Genomic DNA, 22,990 nt, shown 5'->3' on the forward strand with positions numbered 1-22,990 from the left:
TGCTTGATTCCCCCCCCTAAAAAACAATGAAAAACTCTGTGTGCAGGCACACAAGGAGACTTTCAGCAAACAATAGGGTTTAATTTAATTTCCTTATACCTCATAAAATGTTCTCTACAAATTGGAACTGGAATAAAATTATGACAATTACCAAAGACTGTCTGGCTAAATGATGAAATAATTTGCTGTACTTTCTGCTGACCTAATGTTCTTCATCTTTATTTAGGGATGTTGCTGTCCCTTGTGAAATGCAGAAGCTCCTTTTGCTCAATCCATCATCTACAGCACATTTCACAGCTGCACAAATTTGGATCTTGCTTGTGCTGCTTCCAAATATTTAGTTTAAATTCTCTAATACAGGTTTGAGAAATTACATTCCCCTTCTTTCCGATTCATTCATCTATCTCCGTTCTAATGCACCAGTACAACAGTGTTTTGTTCTGAATCTGCAACCATAACTTACTCTAGTCAGTCAGAAATTTACATGGATAACTCCATTCAGAATGGCAGCAGTGCTTTAAAGCTCTGGATTAATATGCAAATAGTGCCTGCTTCTATGCATGTTTACTCAGACATAAGTCCCGCTATGTTCAGTGAGGCCAACTCCTTAGTAATTAATATGCTAACAATTAGAGTCTCAAAATTTGTTACAGGAAATTATCCTTCTCCTCTGCCAGTTCTTGGGAGAAAGGTAAAAATTGGGTTTATGAGCACTGCCACTGAACTTTAATGAGTCCCACTGGACTTAATGGAATTACTTTTGAGACAATCATATCTAGGACTGGGCTTCACATCTATTTAAAGTTTTTTTCTTTTCTGTTTTAGTTCAAGTCTTTACTTTCCCAATGCTGACTCCTAACTCCATGCTGACTGGGGTTGATGGAAGTTGTAGTTAAAAACATCTGGAGGGCACCAGGTTGGGAAAGGTTGGCCTATATGAAATACCCTCCCTATCAGATCTTTGGGTTTAGATTTGCTTAGCCTAATAAGATCTAATATTTGTAATATTTCAGCCTCTTTAAATAGAATGCTTCCTCTTGCTCTGAAAAATTACATATTTGCATATCGTTCTCATCTTCACAGCATTCCCAAGAAGAATTTGGGAATCTTGTTGACTGGTGAAGCCAGGAGCAAATACGTTAAACCTTCATGGGGTGCAGTGATTTAGAGTGGAAAGTTGTGCTATTTCCTTCAGCTATAGGCCTCCCTCGAAGATTACAGGATAAAGCTTTCAATAAAATGCCTTCCCTAAGTTCCTTTTGTTTTGGAGCTAGTGGAAACCTGAACGGCAGGGATAAATTAGATGAAAAAAAGACCAAAATGCAGCAAGATGTTGGAAGCATTACTTATTCCTGGGTGATGCTTTTGTTACACCAATGTTGCTAGGAGATGAGCCACTTCAGCTATGAAGGAGATGGGTAGGGAAAGGACATGAGGGAAGGATGAGATGATGCAATTCTATAGCAGCTAGCTTGAGAATAACCCTAGTTTCTATACTTGTCTAAGGATATTGGTATTCGCCCCCCCCCCAACACCTTTCAGTTTTCACTTGCTACATTCTTAGGAGATGCGTTTGTAGATCATCACTCAAATGGTTCCCTCCGACAAGTCAGAATCACTTAATGCAATTGCAGCAGGAAGCTTTTAAATACTGTCCTTTTTCTTTGTTTTGTTTTTAAATAGGTTGCCATAGTCAGCTGACTAAAGTGAGCAGAGAGTTGATAATATGCAGGTATGAGGTGTGTAAAACACCCAGCGCTCCTCATTTAAGTCCTGCATTGCCTTGTATTGCTATGGAAACTGGAGTATTTCTAGAATATTCTGTCACGACTGATTTTGAGCTGGAATTGTACTTTCCGTTTTTAAAATGGATAGCGACTTGGACCTGGTGATCAGGAGCGCTAGCAAGAGGCCTGGATGGCTGATATGATTATGACTCAGTTCTGCTTGCATGTGCTGCTGTTACTGTGATTTCTCCTTGCATTGCCAAGGCTTTTGCTTTAGGAAGTTCCAAGTGCATTGCCAGCTTTTTCACAGCAGCTCTACATGAAAAAAACTACATTGCAAAGCTGAACTTTAGGGTAGAAGTAGAAGTAGAGAGCTGAGTGGGGGAAGATCTGGTGGTGAGTCATTGTTGCTTTCAAGTCTTTAGAGGGCTTCACTCTGCCAGCTCTGGGAAGATTTTTGCAATGTGTATTGCTTTCACTTTGCAACTAGCACTAATAAATATTGGTAGGGTCAAAAAGTCAGCCAGGGAATGAATTATTCCTTTCCCATACTCTCTTCATCAAGACAGCTCTGTCTCCCATCACTCTCTTCCCTCACTCCCCTAACACTGGTACTGTACCTGCTTAGATGCAAGCATGGTAGCATTTATCAATAGGCACCTGTCCTCTATTGCTTGCTTGCTCCAGTTTCCTAGTTATCACTGAGGCATGTATTGTACCATTCAGTGCAAAGGGTGCGTAGAATTTATCTTTGAGATGCTTTCTCTGTCTACTCATGCTGCAACTTGAAGGCTAAGTGTTTTGCTTACATGTCCTGTGCTGCATTTGTGTGACCTTTACAGCATTTTACCTGTTTGTGCTTGATGTTCTGCAAGGCTTTTTGCTCTTTTCATTATTTTAATGTGTACAGTGCATCTTTAGTTTGCTGAAGTGGCTGTAGGCAGGTTGTTTTTTTAGGGCTGTGTACAGAATACATTAAAACAACAAATAATGCAGCAATCTTCAGTAGAATTAACAGAAAACTTACTATTGAAAACTAGGTATTAAAAACAGCAAATGGTAGGTTACATTTAGAAATCTTTCATTTACATTTAGAAATCCCTGCAAAGCGAGGCGGGGGTGATTTTCATACACCTTTTAAGGAGTGTTGAATCCTTCCTTTTCGGTGCTCTTCCTGATAGGGGTTAATTCTGGTCTTGAAGCCCTACTGGGATGGAGAGAAGCGGTTTCATACCGTAGATGGGAAGGGAAGAAGAGAAGCATAAGGATTCTGTACGTAGCTTTCCCATGTGCTTTAAATCCCCAACATCTACTTCTCATTATAGAGTTTGGCACGATGGAGCAGTTGGTATGCCCTTAACATATTTTATATGCTCCCCACCCTCCTGAATACTGGAACCTATTCTTGTAGTCAGAATTGGTTTATAATAGAGAGCGCGAAGTGGCTTATTCTGGCCCACAGAACATTTTATCTGCCCCGACCCCAGTGGCCTTCCTAGATTTTATACAAGGTGTAAAAAAAGGTTTTAGTCATAAGGAATTTCTATCAGAAAAGGTACCTGTGTGATAGAAAGACCACATGTTAAACATGCCATACTATACAGTATATAAAATCCCATTTCCATTTTTCAGAAAATGAGCTTGACCAACTGTGAAGGAGTTCAGACTACTGGCAATGTATACTGTATCTCTTTAAGGGTGTGCCTGAACTATTGTTTAGTTTCTTCTTTCAGAGTGTTACTAAAATCTTAAGAAACTGTATCAATTATGTAGAGCTACAGTATGGTTTGGGAACAGAGATGTTTGGGAAATTGACATGTCTAATTAGTAAGCTTGTTGTTACTTTGCAAAAGTTGGGTTTCTCCTTTTTCATTGTTTTCCTGTGACTTAAATGGTGACTTTATGGAACAAAGACAGACCTGATACTGGAAATTCTAGAGATATCAAAACTTCCTAATAGTTTCAATTCCAAATGAGCTAAATGTAGGAGAGTCTGTGTATAAACAAAAGGTGCAAACACACCTTCATACCCATCTTGTTTGTCGGTTGTGCTCCCTGCCTTGCAAGCCTTTTTCCACCTCTTGGAGGGTGAGGCCCAGACTGACTCCAGCTACAAAAGCTGAAGCTGGTGCATTGTTTAGGGTTTTTTTGTTGGGCAGTGGGAGTTGTTGCTGTTACTGATATTATTTTTGTGTATCTTTATTTTAGTTCTTATTATGGTTTATGTGGAAATTGTTTAATTTGATTATGTACTTTTTGATGTTTTATTTATCGCTCATGACTTTTGTTACACTTGTAATTATGTGATTTTTATGTATTTTTTAATGATGTAAGCTGCCTTGAGCACTCTTTTTTGGAAAGGCAACATACAACAAATAAAATGATGTATGTATTAATCCCCGCCTGCCATAGGAATAGTATTGCAATACAGTGGTACCTCAGGTTACAGACACTTCAGGTTACAAACGCTTCAGGTTACAGACTCCGCTAACCCAGAAATAGTACCTCAGGTTAAGAACTTTGCTTCAGGATGAGAACAGAAATCGTGCTCTGGCGGCGCAGCGACAGCGGGAGGCCTCATTAGCTAAAGTGGTACCTCAGGTTAAGAACAGTTTCAGGTTAAGAACGGACCTCCAGAACGAATTAAGTTCTTAACCCTGGGTACCACTGTACCTTTTTAAAAGGCCCCCTTAAAATCATAAATTTGTGAGCTGTCTTTTTGAGTTGCACATATATCTTTTTTTTTGGGAAGCTCTTGTTGAACTGAGAGGGAGAGGGAGACAGAGGCAAGAAAGAAGAAGAAAGTTGCTTGTGGTGTATAGTAAAAAGGTCAATTTGCAAGACTTAAAAAATGGTGATTCAAGATGTGCTTTGCAGTTTAATTAGAGAGAGGCTCATATGTTCCCTTCACATGTTTGAAGAAGTGAAGGCCTCTGGATCTGTGTGGGCTAGCCCCATGCTACACTGCCGCCACTGTGTACTGTAGGTTGTGCATAGAATTCTTCTAAGCAAGGGGGTGGATTAGTGCATGCACCAAATGTGATTTAGCTGTAGGCATAGCTGCTGAGTTTCGTGGTCATGGGGTGCTAACCTGTATGGCCCTTAGACCTTTTCACGTGACCCTTGAATGCATGATAGCGTCAGATCCCAGTGCAAAAGATTGCACCAAAGCGCAATGTTACAAATAAGCAATAACCAGCCTACCTTTCAAAATATAATCTCTGTTTTAAGACTGTAACCTATGGGAAAAGGCATGTCCTAACATGTGCTCCAACAGCTATGATCGCTGGGTGATAGGGAGGAGCTTTTGTGATTCTTTAGTTGAAACATTACAGGTGCTTTTGCCCCTTGCAATCTTCCCATTCCCTAAACCAGGGGTCAGCAACCTTTTTCAGCCATGGGCCTGTCCACTGTGCCTCAGACCATGTGGTGGGCCAGACTATATTTTTTGGGGAAAAAGAACAAATTCCTTAGAGATGCATTTTAAATAAAAGCACACAGTCTACTCATGTAAAAACACCAGGCAGCCCCCACAAATAACCCAGAGATGCACTTTAAATAAAAGGACACATTCTACTTATGTAAAAACACGCTGATTCCTGGACCATCCACGGGCCGGATTGAGAAGGCGTTTGGGCCCCCGGACCTTAGGTTGCCTACCCCTGCCCTAAACAGAGTGGTTCAGTCAATGCAACCAATTGATTTCTAGTCTTTTGAGTGGCTCCCTTGATGTCTGCCTCCTAGGAACAAGAGGATAGTGTTCAATGCAGTTAGAGGAAAAAGGAAATCATGCTGAAATAATTGTGGAATGAAATTTTGTTTGAAATTTGAGCAGACCTGAACTGCCTTTCATCAAACTAGGTCTAGCCTTTAATACAGGGTTAAGTCCTCAAGGAGAACCTGTGAATATTTGTTTACCATCATTCTGAAGCCATGCTCTATTTCCTTTGAGTGTGTTATGATCAATAGTAGTTGGTGCCCATTGAGACTGGCAGGCTCAGAAGGTTTGGAGACCTACTGTAGCAGAACTGCCAACTAATTCTATCTTTGTTTCCATCTTTCTCCCTGCTGAGGAGGCTTGCAGACAGTACCAGTCCCTGGACAGGTTGAAAGTAGGAAGGCAAGCTGGTGGAGACTGGCTGTGGACAGACTGGGATTGGTGGTCCAGTACCCTATTTACTCTAAATCGATTTGCCCCAATGGCTATGGTGTTAACATGGAGACCTCAGGCTGTTTCCAGCTTTCTACTGCCTGGTAGATGGATGGGAAAATGTGGTATCGCTTCTAATAGTTTACAGTTCTCCACCACAGTACTCATCTGGTTAAAATATGGTGCAGAAGGCTCTGTGTTGGTGGGTGATTATTCTAAAAGACTATTTTAACTTTCTTTGCTGCAAACGAATTTTCAACTTCCCATTCCTTCTGACTTCAAAGGAAGAAAGGGAAGGAAGGATAAACTCTGGAAGATGTGTATTTCCTGTTTTAAATAGAAGGCTATTAAGCAACTCACTGTAATTTGTTGAAAGGAAGTACAGAAATAACATCTGTGCATCTTACAGAGCCATGTACTTTTTTGAGTAAGCACGCTTGAAGTTCTCATGTTTGTTTGGCTTTTGCCAGTTTAGTGTAGCGGTTATTGTCTCTTTTACGTGATATCCTTGCAGTAATACCTGCCCTTGGTTGTCTCATTCTAAAAACCTATCCAGAAACTTTCTTAATCAAAACGAATAAACCTTATTAATTTCCAGTGGCAATTTAGTGTTCTGAGTGCAGTTAGTTGTTCGTCCAAGATACATAAGCAGTCCTGTTCAATGGCAGCACAACCTGTATGCTTCTTTTTACAGACACCCATTTGTAAAAGCCAGCCCTGGAAAGGGAGATTTGCTGCTCTAAACAGCAGTTGATTTTTCTTTAACCTGATTGATGGAGGAAGAGGGTGGAAATAAAACTGGCATCAGATAATGAGGTCAGTCATGTCTCAAATGGATTTTGGCTTCCCATTGCATCAGTAATGCCTAATAAAACGTTAATGTCTTGAACCAGATGTCCTGGATTTATGCCCAGTGTAACTAATTGGACAATGGATATTGTACCCCCTTCCGTGGAAAATACTGTGGACCAACTCTTTGGATTCTAAAGCCACCCCCCATGTTCTTGCCTATCTCAGTGCCATGCCAAGATAATGCTCTCTGCGTGTAAATTGTGTACTGCTTGTAATTCCTGATACCATAGTCCAGAATCTGTCTTACGGTTTTATCCAATGAAGTCCACTTTCACAATGGGACTTACCCTCCTTGTGCTGTGCCTCACCCCCATGGTATGTGTTTCCCTCCCTGGAGCAGATTTGGAGGAGTGTTTGGGAGAGGAGGAAAATAAATCCTGTTGCACAGGCGGAAGTTCTTGTGCTAACAGGATAATGTCATTGGAAATGTACAACCCTCCACTGAATGTCACACCCATATTTTTGAGTGGGCAAGATTTGAATACAGTACAGATTTTGCATGTACGGCACATGAGTGAAAGAGTTGCTACATGGAAAAAATGTAAACAATACCACGTTACGAAGAAATTGCTTTCTCAGCAAAGTGACAAAGAGCATATGCTTTGCATGCATAATATTCCAGGTTCAATTTCTGGCTGCTTCTTTTAACTGACTCTCTGGTTGGGATCTGTCTGCAGGGGCGTAGCAAGGGGGGGCGATGGGAGCGGGCCGGCCCAGGTGCCACCCTGGGGGTGACACTCAGCCCGCCCCTCCCTGGCCTGCCCCTTGCCTCTGCCTGCCCGCCCGTGGCAAGCGAGCAAGCTGTGGAGCGAGAATTTTTACCAGGTGGCAGGGTAACAGCGCTTCCTAAGCCACCCAGTAAAAAAAGTTCGCTCTGCGGCTTGCCGCCGCCGCCGCCCCAGCGCTCTACAGACGGTACCGGGATCGGCACTGGAGCACTGCTGCTGCCGCTGGCAACCTGCAACACAGCATGCATGCGCAGCATCACGATGCAGCATGCATGCGCAGCGCTACTGCGCATGCTCACTGTGTTGCAGGTTGCTGCTCTGGGTGCCGGAGCGGCTTCCTCCGCCGCTGTCTGTCTGTCTGTCTCGAGAGACAATGGCAGAGTGCGCCATTGGGGGTGAAGTCAAACTGTTGGAAGGTTACGGTGCCTGCTGTGGCTGCAGAGACCAGTATGAGAGAGGCATGTTTTATTGTGCTTTTTCTCTCTGCATTCCCCCCAGCGGTCATTCCTCCTCTGGTCACTGTGGTGGAGCAGTGGTTTCATTGCCAGAGAACTTGAAGAGTCAAAGACCGCGCCAGGCTGAATAGGCCAAAGGTTTGACACTGTGGAATGCAAATATTCAAATTGTCTTTCTTTTATGTTGTGTGAAAATAAATGGGTACTGTATTTGAAGTCTTCTATGTTTTTCTTCTTCCATTCTGAAGCAGCCAATTCTCCACATTTGCCCCAACTCATTTATCTATCATATTTGTCACAAACATGTATTGAAAGGGTATTTGTTGTTTTGCTTTGCTCTGTAGTATTCCCCCCCCCTTTGAAATCTTCAGCTGAAACCAATTGGAAAGTCTTCCTCCCTTTTGATGTTTAGTTACTATGCACTTTCGAAGGTTGAGTGGGTGCAGAATCAGTTCTGTTGGGGCAAATATGACGGCCCTATAGGGAGAAATGAACTCCCAGTTCTAAAAGCCTTATTATTCCTGACGCACAATGAAAATCCCTGTTAGATGATATTCGGCAGCATGCTTTGATTTGAAGGATTGCAGTTGATTTTGGAGGGAAGGAAGCTGGTCACGAGGAAGAAATAGTGTTGGAATGCAAGGTCTTGGAAATAGTAATGATACCATACAGCAGGACTCCCTGTTTCTCTAGTAGTTGCTAAAACCTGGAACTGGCCTTGAGCCGAGTCAGTTCCTTCAGACAGACTGTAAAATGGGGCACAACTTGCACGCAAATGCTGGTTTGTGGGATAAATTCAGTATATTCTTGTAATCCAGACATAGAGAGAGAAGCCAGGCATGCCACTTATCTAAATAGGTTCAGCTGGGAGGATGCTTACGAAGAGACATTATTTTCATTCCCTTTAGTGTTGGTGCAAAGGAGGAATCATTACCAGAGTTGATTAAATTTTAAAAATGTCTATTCCGGAGGGAGTTTCATCTTCAGTTTCTGTTTTAAAAGGAGTAGAGAGAAGCCCCCCTTCATGGATCAATGCCTTGTCGTGGCGAAGGGGCTTGAATAACTCAGAGAAGCTATGAGCTATGCCTTGCAGGGCCACCCAAGATGGACAGGTCATAGTGGAGAGTTTTGACTAAACGTGATCCACCTGGAGAAGGAACTGGCAAGCCACTCCAGTATCCCTGCCAAGAAAACTCCATGGACAAAGACAACAGGCATATAAAAGTTATGACGCTGGAAGATGAGCCCCTCAGGTCGGAAGGCGTCCAACATGCTACTGAGGAAGAGCGGAGGACAAGTACAAGTAGATTCAGAGCTGATGAAGCGGCTGGGCCAAAGCCGAAAGGACGCTCAGTTGCGGATATGCCTGGAAGCGAAAGGAAAGTCCGATGCTGTAAAGAAAAATATTGCATAGGAACCTGGAATGTAAGAACCATGAGTGGAGGTAAGCTGGATGTGGTCAAAAATGAGATGACAAGAATAAATATCGACATCCTGGGCATCAGTGAACTAAAATGGAAGGGAATGGGCGAATTCAGTTCGGGTGACTATCATATCTACTACTGTGGGCAAGAATCCTGTAGCAGAAATGGAGTGGCCCTCATAGTCAACAAAAGAGTGGCAAAAGCTGTAATGGGATGCAATCTCAAAAATGACAGAATGATCTCGATACGAATCCAAGGCAGACCTTTTAACATCACAGTAATCCAAGTTTATGCACCAACTACCGGTGCTGAAGAAAGTGAAATTGACCAATTCTATGAAGACCTACAACACCTTCTAGAAATGACACCAAAGAAGGATGTTCTTCTCATTACAGGGGATTGGAATGCTAAAGTAGGGAATCAAGAGATAAAAGGAACAACTGGCAAGTTTGGCCTTGGAGTTCAAAATGAAGCAGGGCAAAGGCTAATAGAGTTCTGTCAAGAGAACAAGCTGGTCATCACAAACACTCTCTTCCAACAACACAAGAGACGACTCTACACATGGATATCACCAAATGGGCAGCATCGAAATCAGATTGATTATATTCTCTGCAGCCAAAGATGGAGAAGCTCTATACAGTCAGCAAAAACAAGACCTGGAGCTGACTGTAACTCAGATCATCAGCTTCTTATAGCAAAATTCCAGCTTAAACTGAAGAAAGTAGGAAAAACCACTGGGCCAGTAAGATACAATCTGAATCAAATCCCTTATGAATACACAGTGGAAGTGAGGAACAGGTTTAAGGATTTAGATTTGGTGGACAGAGTGCCTGAAGAACTATGGATGGAGGCTTGTAACATTATACAGGAGGCAGCAACGAAAACCATCCCAAGGAAAAGGAAATGCAAGAAAGCAAAATGGCTATCCAACGAGGCCTTACAAATAGCGGAGGAGAGGAGGCAAGCAAAATGCAAGGGAGATAGGGAAAGATACAGGAAACTGAATGCAGATTTCCAAAAAACAGCAAGGAGAGACAAGAGGGTCTTCTTAAATGAGCAATGCAAAGAAATAGAGGAAAACAATAGAATGGGGAAAACCAGAGATCTGTTCAAGAAAATTGGAGATATGAAAGGAACATTTCGTACAAAGATTACCATAATCAAGGACAAAAGTGGTAAGGACCTAACAGAAGCAGAAGACATCAAGAAGAGGTGGCAAGAACACACAGAGGAATTATACCAGAAAGAGATGGAGGTCTCATACACCCCAGGTAGTGTGGTTGCTGACCTTGAGCCAGACATCTTGGAGAGTGAAGTCAAATGGGCCTTAGAAAGCATTGCTAATAACAAGGCCAGTGGAAGTGATGACATTCCAGCTGAACTATTTAAAATTTTAAAAGATGATGCTGTTAAGGTGCTACACCCAATATGCCAGCAAGTTTGGAAAACTCAGCAATGGCCAGAGGATTGGAAAAGATCAGTCTACATCCCAATTCCAAAGAAGGGCAGTGCCAAAGAATGCTCCAACTACCGCACAATTGCGCTCATTTCACACGCTAGCAAGGTTATGCTTAAAATTCTACAAGGCAGGCTTAGGCAGTATGTGGACCGAGAACTCCCAGAAGTGCAAGCTGGATTTCGAAAGGGCAGAGGAACCAGAGACCAAATAGCAAACATGCGCTGGATTATGGAGAAAGCTAGAGAGTTCCAGAAAAACGTCTACTTCTGCTTCATTGACTATGCAAAAGCCTTTGACTGTGTCGACCACAGCAAACTATGGCAAGTTCTTAAAGAAATGGGAGTGCCTGATCACCTCATCTGTCTCCTGAGAAATCTCTATGTGGGACAAGAAGCTACAGTTAGAACTGGATATGGAACAACTGATTGGTTCAAAATTGGGAAAGGAGTACGACAAGGTTGTATATTGTCTCCCTGCTTATTTAACTTATATGCAGAATTCATCATGCGAAAGGCTGGACTAGATGAATCCCAAGCCGGAATTAAGATTGCCGGAAGAAATATCAACAACCTCAGATATGCAGATGACACAACCTTGATGGCAGAAAGCGAGGAGGAATTAAAGAACCTTTTAATGAGGGTGAAAGAGGAGAGCGCAAAATATGGTCTGAAGCTCAACATCAAAAAAACCAAGATCATGGCCACTGGTCCCATCACCTCCTGGCAAATAGAAGGGGAAGAAATGGAGGCAGTGAGAGATTTTACTTTCTTGGGCTCCTTGATCACTGCAGATGGTGACAGCAGTCACGAAATTAAAAGACGCCTGCTTCTTGGGAGAAAAGCAATGACAAACCTAGACAGCATCTTAAAAAGCAGAGACATCACCTTGCCGACAAAGGTCCGTATAGTTAAAGCTATGGTTTTCCCAGTAGTGATGTATGGAAGTGAGAGCTGGACCATAAAGAAGGCTGATCGCCGAAGAATTGATGCTTTTGAATTATGGTGCTGGAGGAGACTCTTGAGAGTCCCATGGACTGCTAGAAGATCAAACCTATCCATTCTTAAGGAAATCAGCCCTGAGTGCTCCCTGGAAGGACAGATCGTGAAGCTGAGGCTCCAATACTTTGGCCACCTCATGAGAAGAGAAGAATCCTTGGAAAAGACCCTGATGTTGGGAAAGATTGAGGGCACTAGGAGAAGGGGACGACAGAGGACAAGATGGCTGGACAGTGTTCTCGAAGCTACGAACATGAGTTTGACCAAACTGCGGGAGGCAGTGCAAGACAGGAGTGCCTGGCGTGCTATGGTCCATGGGGTCACGAAGAGTCGGACACGACTAAACGACTAAACAACAACAACAAGAGAGAAGCCATTGTTTAGTGTCAGCCTTGTCCAACACCTATGCAGTGAAAACTCTCTGCGCAGTTTTCTCTTTCTTGAACAGCGGTTTTGTTGCTTTGGGCCAGTTGCCCTCTTAATAATTAAAACAAAAGGGAGTTTCTCCTGCTGGAGAGATATCTCTTGCTGGAGAACGATATCCCTGGGCAGTTCTATTTTATTGCATTTTAAAACACTATAATTAGTATTAATGGATCTGGATGCCGCAGTGTATACAACCTGCTCCGCAGGAATTTTTATGCAAGCTTTTCTGCCTAGCCCTGATGCTTTATGGCTGCTCTTTTACAGCTCTGTACCCTGTGGCCATGTTAATAATAACCCAGTTATACCAGGCACCCTCCAGATGTTTTGGACTACAATTCCCATCTTTCCTGACCACTGGTCTTGTTAGCTAGGGATTATGGGAGTTGTAGGCCAAAACATCTTGAGGGCTGCAGTTTGGGGATGCCTGAGTTATACTGTATGTGAGCCGTCCTGAAAGGAGGACAGTTCTGAAAGGACTTTTAACTAGAAGAATATTCTTGCTTATTATCTTGCTGAGAGAACTATGAATTCTCGGCTATGGAGTTAAACTACCTTTCCCATTGTTTTCAATGGGCATGCTGGGTCGCAAAACTGGGAAGAGGCTAGCCCAGAGAGCAACAGGCAGATGCGATTTCATAGCCATTGGCACTGGGGTAGTGTTATGTAATGCTGATTGGTCTGCAGAATCCACCCAATCCAGCTCCAGGTGGAAGTGAATCCGCAACCTGATTGGCCCGCAGGTGCAGCCCTGAAGTAGCCAATCACGCAAGGCCCATTGTGTAAATAATGTATATAAGCAGACGTTTTGGGGAAAGAGCCATTTTTCTCTTCTTCTTCTTCTATTGCTACTACAAGCTGAATAAAGAGCATGAAATTCACTCTCGACTCCGAGTATATTTCAGGTGGGGGAGCCTTAGGCTGGGGCTGGTGGACATTGTAGCTGCACAACTTCTGGAAGGCGGCTGTTCAAGAGGAATCTGAGAGGTGGAAGTTGAAGTTCTAAACTGTGAGAGCAATTGCTACTTGCAGGTGTGTCAACTCCCAGGTCCCAGGGTATAGTATGAAGGTGTATATACCCACCACCTTGCTGAGCTGGTTCTGGTCAGAGCCTGGTTGAGACTCCACCAGAGAGCCACATGTTTGCCATGTTGAGAGTCCCCTGATGGAGGAAGTGAGTGATGCACATGTCAGGAAGTAAAACAAATAACCCAGCAATGGTTCTAGGGAAATCCCCTATTTTCTTCCAAAACTTCACATTTAAATATTTTAGCAAAACTTGCTGGAGTGAGAGATCACTGGTCTTGCAAATCCTTTTCTTTAAAGTTCATAACACCTGATAATACTCAAAAACATTTAGTAAAAATATATATCCATTAATTTTGTTCTTGTCTTTCAGGGTATTCTCTCTCCCTACTCCCACAAGCCCCCAATACATCTGTGAAGAAGTCATTTTTTCCTATCTTTTGATGAAAATGCTGAATAATTGTGCATTTAATAAAAGAAATTTTGGCTGATCAATCCATTTCACTGTAGGAAACTTTGTTTTCTGCTGGGGTGTGTGCAACTCCCTAAGTGCTGTGGCTGATATAATTATGCAGAAGTATTCTCTGGTGCTAAGGCCCAGTTTGTGTCCCCCTCATTCCAGCGCAGTAGGTGCTATAATTGTAGTTCTGTTTCTTCTCTCTAATTCCTGTTTAAAGCATCGGAAGAGCCTCACGGTTGTAGGGGCGGATGCTTGAAAACACAGTGATGCAGCAATTACTTCAAAATGTGTTGAAACTCGGACATTGCAGAAGTACCCTTTTCTAACTTTTACTGTAAATGAAAATGGGGAGTTCCCTTTCATGATTCTGTCGAAAAATGCATGTTGTGTTTTGCAGAACAGCCCTACACACAAACACACACACACACACAGAGAGAGAGAGAGAGAGAGAGAGAGAGACCAAATAACTACCATTACCTGAATCATAATTAAAGTAGATGAGTTGTTAGGTCTAGCTTCTTGTCACTTTTGCACCTTCTTCTAAAGGGCCCTTAAAGCTTCCCCTCCCCTCCCTTCTTCATCTGAACTCCTGCATGCTGCAACATGTGAGATCTCTCTCCCTCCCTCATACATTTAAGCCAGGGACTTCTGCATCCATTCCATAAAAGCAAGGTGGTCTGTGACATGTCAGAATCAAAAAGTGAACATTTTGAAGAAGTGCTGAAATCTGTAATGATCTCGTAAAGTCTTGTTTTATCTGGCTTTTAACAGTCAGGATTGTGCAAGCGTTTTCTGTGTGTGTGTGTTTTATATCCTGTTTCATTTGTGTTTTTGTGTGGAAACCCCTCCACAGCTCTGGTTAAGGGTCTCTTGGATAACTTTATAATTGAGTTCTTCCATTCATTAAGGAAAAAACTGCTTCTTTTCATGAAAACCAGATGAATAATGGAAAATATTAATGAGGAGAAAAAATATTTCTTTGGGGGAACCTCCCTAAGTGTGCAGTCTGAGGCCTGAAATGACACTGGTCTTTATTTTATTTCCACGTGTTTGTAAAAATCACTTTCAAGAAAACTTGAGATTCTAAGAAAGTAACAAACTGCTATGTAAAAATATGTTTGCTGATATGTTTTAAAGAATATTTTGAAGCCACTAAATCTCAGATTGACACCCCAGGTGAACAAATTAACTTCTCTTTCATTTTTTTTGTGGGTCAAAACATACAGGCACCTGTCTCGCTTTGTGAGCCATTAGACCAGGCATCCCCAACCTTCGGCCCTCCAGATGTTTTGGACTACAATTCCCATAATCTCTGACCACTGGTCCTGTTAGCTAGGGGTCATGGGAGTTGCAGGCGAAAACATCTGGAGGGCCGCAGTTTGAGGATGCCTGCATTAGACGTTTTCTGAAGTTTCTGCCCCCATCTTTTTCTCAAGCCATTTGCTGCCCTTCCTTGACTGATCACTTTAATTATCCCTCCTTCCTGCAATCCTTCCACTGCACTGACATATTCCTAGGAACAGTGAGCCTACCTAACTGGGAATTACGCTGTGTGTTGGTTGCGAGAGAGGGAGGGGGAGAGAGAGCAGTGTGTTGATGTCACAAAGCAAATTCCCAAGCAAATTAAAAGTAAGAATTGTGCTTCCTGTCCCTTCCCTGAATGAATGAACATTTTTGCCCCTTGGTGCAGCCCAAATTATTACATGGATAGAGAGACTGCAAATTGCCACTGAAAGATTTTTCAACCCCCCCCCCCCCTTGAGATCAGTCACTGGGGTGATTGCATCTCTGTGTGTTCTGCCCACAAGCAGACTTTGCACACATGTTTATAAAGCATTGCATCTTTCTTTCTTTTTCTAAATTGAGAAAATATGAAGCACTAAATTAAAGGAAATTAAATACTAGGCCAACCTGGAAATTGGGGTGTTATAATTTTCAGTTGTGTGTGCCCATGTTAATGATTGGTGTAGCAGATTGCCATCTAGTGGCAAAGTAAGAGAATTCCCATACTGCTTCGAGTAGATGGAACGAATTGAAAGTGCCACATTAGGCTGAGTTCCAAAATGCTACTGCAATCTGCCCATGCCTCCCAAGTTTGGTGCAAGTATATTATTGCAATGTTTATTAATTATAATACCCACTCCTTTTTTCCCTGTGCCCTGTATTTTTTTAAATGGATTTTAAGCCTGTTGGTAGAATCTGTGTTGCTTTTATTGACTTGTAAATGGTTTATAACAAAGCATTTATTTCTGAGTATAAGTGTTTTGGATAAATAAAAATAAGTAAAACAATTGTTTAAATGTTTCTGTTGGGTATTTAGGTTCATTTTGCACACAGACTAAACCTGGATGCTTAAGAGTCTGTCTCAACCAGGTATGCAAATTACCTTTAAAAAATAAAAATCAGGACTGCAGTCCTTCAACACACTTAACTACAATACCTGGTTGAACAGAAAAAGCTTACTTCCACATAAACAACTGATAGAGCTCACGTCCAGTAAAAAATGTTTTTTCCCTCCTGCCCTATCAGAGTACTGAAGAGCATCTCAGAGTCTTTATACTGGTGCTCAGTGGCTTTGCTTTTGAATATGTTTTTTTAAAAATAATAATAATAATAATAATAATAATAATAATAATAATAATAATATTTATACCCCGCCCATCTGGCTGAGTTTCCCCAGCCACTCTGGGCAGCTTCCAACAGAAAAATAAAATACAGTAATCTATTAAACATTAAAAGCCTCCCTAAACAGGGCTGCCTTCAGATGTCTTCTAGATTGATTACTGAAATCTGACCATTGAACTGCACTTGTTGAGAATGTTGTTTCCCCCTTTTAATAGTGACTGTTTAATTCCTAAATTCTGCTGAGTCTTGGTTGCTGCTTGCTCATGTTTTTTTGTTTTTAAAGGAGTTTATTGAGCTCCACTTTGTGTGTTTGGCAAATTACACTAGTCTTTTTCCACTCTTCCCTTTTCTAGTGGAATGTGGCACTTGGATTCCTCCCAGGAGCCAACAAGATTGAATGATGCTGTAGTAAATCCATTTTGAATAGGAATTCACAACACATAATATAGTCAAACCATCACTCGAGCTTATGGATGTGTGTGCATAGAAGACTAAAGTGTAGCAGAATACTCTGCAAACAAACTCAGTGGCATGAGGTCAGCATACATCTTACAGAAAAGGAAACGACTCTGTGTGTAATTAACATTTGCTTCCTTATTATAAATGGAACGACAGAAAGCTGGCATAGCTTCTGAGTAGCTAGGTTAACCTCTGAATCCTAGTGAGCCCTTCCATTTCGGAGAGGGTTTAGTTCTTCTATATGCGCGACATAGAAGTGGGTCTTGCTTGCAAAACAAAACCTTTTGGAAGGCTTGGGGATTATCTGATTTGGTTTATTAAGTGGATTATGTTGTTCCACTCAAATTAGGCTTGCCGGATAACATCTGGTAGCAACTGAAGAGCTAGTGTTGTTGTTTTTTAAATGTGACTTAATTGCATTTATTGAAAGGTGGTTATTTTTTTTGACACAGCTTCATATGGCCTTCCATGCCATGTAATCACAGGTCGCTCTTAAGGGTTGCTGTTTCCTTTGCTGTTTTCCATATCTGATCTTTGGAAATAGAGTGACTAAAAAGGAAAAGAAACACATCTTAGATAATAAAAAAGGATACAAATTTGTGTTCCTTCTTATGGTTCTTTGTTCCTTGGACAGACCCTCAAACAGTATTACGGTAGAAACACAGATATATATATTATAAAGGTAAAGGACCCCTGACAGTTAAGTCCAGTCACAGACGACTCTGGAGTTGTGGTGAGCATCTCACTTTACTGGCTGAGGGAGCCGGTGTTTGTCCGCAGACAGCTTCCGGGTCATGTGGCCAGCATGATTAAGCCGCTTCTGGCGAACCAGAGCAGCACACGAAAACGCCATTTACCTTCCCACTGGAAGGTAAAGCTACTTGCACTTTTTTGGCATGCTTTCGAACTGCTAGGTTGGCAGGAGCTGGGACCAAGCAAAGGGAGCTCACCCCATTGTGGGGTTTCGAACTGCTGACCTTCTGATCGGCAAGCCCAAGAGGCTCAGTGGTTTAGACCACAGCGCCACCCGCGTCCATATATACACATATAGACATATGCTGGGTGCCAAATGGCACCTTAAACCTAGGTTACAGTTGCCACAACTGAATGCCTATTCGCCAGGGGGTTGGACTAGTCCAGGCATCCCCAAACTTCGGCCCTCCAGGTGTTTTGGACTACAATTCCCATCATCCCTGACCACAGGTCCTGTTAGCTAGGGATCATGGGAGTTGTAGGCCAAAACATCTGGAGGGCCGCAGTTTGGGGGTGCCTGGACTAGATTGACCCTCGGGGAGACCTTCCAGCACTACAATTCTCCACTTCTGTGGTCTCAGCTACATCGCTTGACTAGAGCCTGTCCTTAAAACAATTCACTTGTCCCAGTAGGCAAGAAGGAGAAACACGCATGGTGGAAATGGAAATGGACTAAGGCAGAGTTTTTTAAACTGTGGCTTGTTAGTTCCGTTTGAGTGGCTTGTGGAAAGGTTGCAGCACACTCAAATATATCTGTGCTCAGCCCTGCACTTCCTTTCCTTGATGTGATGATGGGAGGACTGTAATCAAGTCCTGGCTCGATGGAGATGTCAGCCGCCAACCTGACGCCCAGAAATCTCCATGTAGTTGTAATTGGACCTATGCCAGTAGCAAAATGCACCTGGCGCCTGGGGGATTTCAGACACTGGTTAGGAGACCCCTATTCTCCTCACAAAATTACAAATTCTCAGAGTTCCCTGGAAATAGGGATTGATTGTTAAACCACCCTGGGAATTGTAGCTCTGCGAGGGGAATTGGGATGTCTTAGCAACTCTCACCACCCTTAACAAACTACAGTTCCCAGGATTCTTTGTGGGGTAGCCATGACTGTATGATACTGTTCTAAATGTATTGTGCAGATGGATGTTGCACCTGCATCCTGAATTCAGCTTTCTGCAGTGCACTGAATGCCTCTAGGGTCTTTGTCCTAAGAAATCAAAGTTTCAGTGCTTTTTGATATCTGGGCTATTAATTTCTTCACAACTATGGTATATATAAGGAAGATTGATGTGTGTGGTGGTGGGGAAAAGCGCAAACATTTGTGCAGGGGATGAAGGCTGGAGTTATCAGTCTGTAGGTGTCCAGTGTGTGTTTTGTGCCTGCCACTAAAGTCTTCCTTTCTCAGAAGCCTTTCTGAGAATGGTGTGACATTTCAATATTGCTATCAAAGGAACATTCCTGTCCTTATCAGACTGGGGTCACGTAGAACGCGCGAACTATTTTATTTCCATTGTTGAAAATAACACTATAGTAGTATTTTTTGGGGGGTGGGAAGAACTGCAGCAAGCAACCTGGATGGATAAGGCAAGGTAGAATAATTATTTTAAGTAATTAAGGGCAATTCTGTTTGCCATGGGTGTTCACAGTGTTGACCCTTTTTACATTGCTCCCCATGCTGGTATTTCCCTTCTTGAAAAGGGCAGTGTTGGGTTGTTTCCTATCTCATAACAGCAGAGATTGTGAGCTACAACTGTTGCAGCTGTTGCATTTCTATGGAAAATGGAAAAGTTTGTAATTATTACCCAATCTGTTTCAAAGATTTAGTTTTTAGGTATAAATTATTCTCTTTTAAGACCCTAGTAATATAATAAATCCAGATTTCCTTTAGAAACTTTTTAAAAAATTATGCATGGACTTCTCATTATTGAAAAATTGAGCTATTTTATGTAATTTGATTTTTATCCACCTTGATACAGTATTAGTATAGTAATAGGAAAATTAGCATTAGCAACCTGCACTTCTCCAGTTTGGAACAAGGCAATTTTGGAATGAGTGCTAGTGACTTAAGCAGCTGGCTTAAAAATGCTTACAGTGGTGCCCCGACTTACGAATTTAATCTGTTCCAAAGGCACCTGTCGAAAAATTCGTTAAGTCCAAAAGCGCCATTGGAAACGCGATTTCCCATAGGAATGCATTGGAAACGGAAAAATTCGTAAGTAAAAAAAAAAACCTATCTAAAACCGCCACGGTTTCCGTTCGGATGTCGAGAAATTCGTAAGCGTGTGGCCATTTGCCCCATTCATAAGTAAAAAAATTCGGTTGTCGAGTCGTTTGTAAGTCAAGGTACCACTGTATTTGCCTCTTTAGAACATTTTAAAAAGCTGCTCCTGTTCCAATATTTATTTTTGCTTAGATTTAAGCAAGAATTCCATCCTAGTGCATAGTTACATATGTCAAATGGTAGAATATGTTTAAAAAGTCTTGCAGTTCTTGAGTAGTGTGGCAGTGTACACAAATCAAGCTTTAGTAGTAAGAGAATGCTACATCCCCAATTCTACATGGGGTCTAGTTTGCAGCTTATTAATGTGCCAATACAATTCCCTTCAGAGGTTTTTTTTAAAGCACTGTGTGCTTTCAAACTGAGCATAACTGAGCTGAAGGAGATTAATCTAAATTCGTCAGGAAGTTATATTATTGTAGCCTGCATCTTATTACCTAATATGGATGCATAATTTTTTTCCTCTTCTCTTTGTGTTTGTGTGTGTTAGATCTTTCTTCAGCAAAGCGGAAGTTTGCAGATTCTTTGAACGATTTCAAATTTCGATGTATAGGAGATGCAGAAACAGATGATGAAATTTGCATAGGTAAGTGTGGACAGACTTCAGTAGCCGCTGGAGCATTTGGTACTAGTTGGGTAATTCAGTTGCTTTAGCAGGAGGACTCCCCATATGTGTGAAATGCCACATATAGTAGACCAGCAAATAATGAGTATGTAAATGATTATTCATCACTTTTTCAGCTGGTTAACAGAAATTGTCCAAAAGTGATGATTTAGGTCTGAAAGCACTGGTTGCTTTTAGTTTAGCTTCTCAGGTCCGTGAGGGAATAGATCAGGGGCGTACCCAGGATCAAAACTAGGGGGGGGGGCAAGGGGCGGGGCCAAGGCACGGGAGGGGAGGGGGCACAAAGTGTGGGTGTGGGCGGGGCTACGGAGCCCAGGTGGAGCGGCGCACACAATCTTTCACATGACGCAGTGTACGCGCACTGTTTGAATGGGAATGCTCATCAACTTGGTGAGGTCCCGACCCTCTCAGATGTTCTAGTGTGAGGGCTGAAGCCCCCGCGGCGCCAAAGAGTGGGCTACTGTGATTCCTTCCAACTCTGCCACCAGCGCGAGATGGGCAGGGCCTTGGCTGTGGGCAGAGCTGCCAAGTGCTCCCGGCAAGGGCAGCGCTTTTACTTGCCCGCCGGCCAGTGCGCCCCGGACTCGCGCTGTCCGAATTGCGCGGGCAGCGCTTCCTTGCTACCTGCTTCTTCCACGGCTGGCGAGCCTCTTCTGGCTTGGGCTCCTTCCACGCAGCCTTCCTCGTAGTGGCGCTGCCGGCGGGGCTGGTGGGCAGAGGCGGAGCACAGCCCAGTGGAGCGCGAGTTCGACGTTCCCGCCCGCCGCGCTGCGCCCTCCAGCTTCCCGTTGCGCTCTCTAGTTCCCCGCCGCGCTTGGCCTTGTCGGAGGGCGCGATGGGGAGCTGGAGGGAGGGCGCGGCTGATTCATCTGCCCGCCGGGCAACCTCAACGTGTCGGCTGTGTGAGGCTTTGCCGCTGCAACACAAGAAGCGGGAGCCTCGCACGAAGGCAGGGAAAGGGGCGGGGCTGGTGGGCAGAGGCGGAGGACAGCCCAGAGGAGCGCGAGTTTGGCGTTCCTGCCCGCCGCGCCCTCCCTCCAGCTCCCCGCCGCGCGACGGGAAGCTGGAGGGTGCGACGGGGTGGGCGGGAACGCCGAACTCACGCTCCACTGGGCTGTCCTCCGCCTCTGCCCACCAGCCCTGCTGGCAGCGCCACTCTTGCCCACAGCTGCCCGACTGGCCCTGCCTCTAGGGAGGGGCAACGGCCCTCCCCTGCCCCGCGGTGGGTACGCCCCTGGAATAGATGTTGAATATAAATTCCCCATCTGAAAGTTCAGGCTGTAATATTGTGTGGGCAGTTCTACACCTATCAGATAAAACAAAGTAAATGTAAATGAAGAATGGAATGACGTTTACCTACTGCCTAAACCAGAATTAGCTCCTTTAGTTATTGTTTCAGAAAGCAATATTTTTTAGCCTGCTTTATTCCAGAATATTACAGAGTGGTTACACTAATAAGATGAATGATATGTAATTAAAATAGGTGAATACTGCACATGTGTGCTCAACCCTGTGTTTCAAATGACTTTTTGAATCAAGCATTATTGTGCTGTTTTTGGAAGATAAAAATTAAGGGTGCAGCTTGGCAAGACTACAGGTGAGCCATGTTTGGCTCTCCCACAGTTTTATTTTTATAAAGAGCAAACGGCAAACGTAGTTGGCTAGGGACCCTGATTCAAGACTGGACAGAAAAGACCATTCCTTCAATCCCCTTTCTCATTCTATTCCCCATCCTCCAGAGGGATCTGTTTGTCATGTGGGGTATACAGGTAGTGTGTTGATATTTGGATTAGAAAAAATGACAAGTAGGATTTCTATGATTCGTTCTTCAAGGGGCCATTTTGGGATGGGTTGCTCTTCATTTTCCTGCTGGAAAACATTGAGCACCACACTGTTACAGTTGTTCCACCAGCACAAGTGTTTCTGCTTGCTGGGTGAAACAGAAATTCTCCTCGTTTGCATTTTAATGTGCATGTGCCTTACAAAAATTGAAATGTGTGGTAGCATATATTGAAAGTGCTCCTTCTGTGTAACCAAACTTGTGTTTTTCTATCTCCCCCCCCCCAACAGCAAAATCCCTGCAAGAGTTTGCTGCTGTTCTTAGAAATTTAGAAGATGAGCGCATGCGCATGGTATGGACTTTGTGTATAATCTCTTGCAAAATAATGTGAGGGAAATTGATGATGAGCTTTTGGGAGTTATAGCATGGAAGCAGGGAAGGAACAATCCTTAGCAAAACGTGGAGTCTGGTCTAGGTGAAATAGCAGCCATGTAAAATTTTGTTTTGAGCAGAGCGTCTCCTTGGCATACAGTAAGTGATTTAGGGTCTGTAAGTGTGCTATTTTTAGAAGGCAAGGTGGTGCATTTTGCTCAGGAACCCGTGGCCCTCCAGAGGCTGTTGGATTCCAGTTCTCATTGGCTCCCGCCAGGCTGGTCAGGGATGATGGGAGCTGTACTCAAGCATCATCTGAAGGGCCATAGAATCCTCACCCCCTGGCATACATTGTGCCATGTCGAGGCTTTGATATATCTGCCGGCCATGGGAAGAATG

The 22,990-nt window shown here is 43.2% G+C and overlaps 1 protein-coding gene across 3 annotated transcripts in view; it reads left to right on the forward strand.

The window, feature by feature from the left end:
- The window catches only part of ARHGAP26 (Rho GTPase activating protein 26), a 210,016-nt gene that overhangs the window by 40,584 nt on the left and 146,442 nt on the right, over positions 1-22,990 (forward strand). For all 3 annotated transcript variants that reach the window (XM_060271691.1, XM_035105360.2, XM_060271692.1), the window contains exons 2-3: positions 20,305-20,400; positions 22,510-22,571. In XM_060271691.1, coding sequence (XP_060127674.1) covers positions 20,305-20,400; positions 22,510-22,571 — 158 coding nt within the window. The remainder of the gene's footprint in view (positions 1-20,304; positions 20,401-22,509; positions 22,572-22,990) is intronic.

Source organism: Zootoca vivipara, chromosome 2, assembly GCF_963506605.1.
Source record: "Zootoca vivipara chromosome 2, rZooViv1.1, whole genome shotgun sequence".
In the NCBI taxonomy this organism is placed as follows: domain Eukaryota; kingdom Metazoa; phylum Chordata; class Lepidosauria; order Squamata; family Lacertidae; genus Zootoca; species Zootoca vivipara.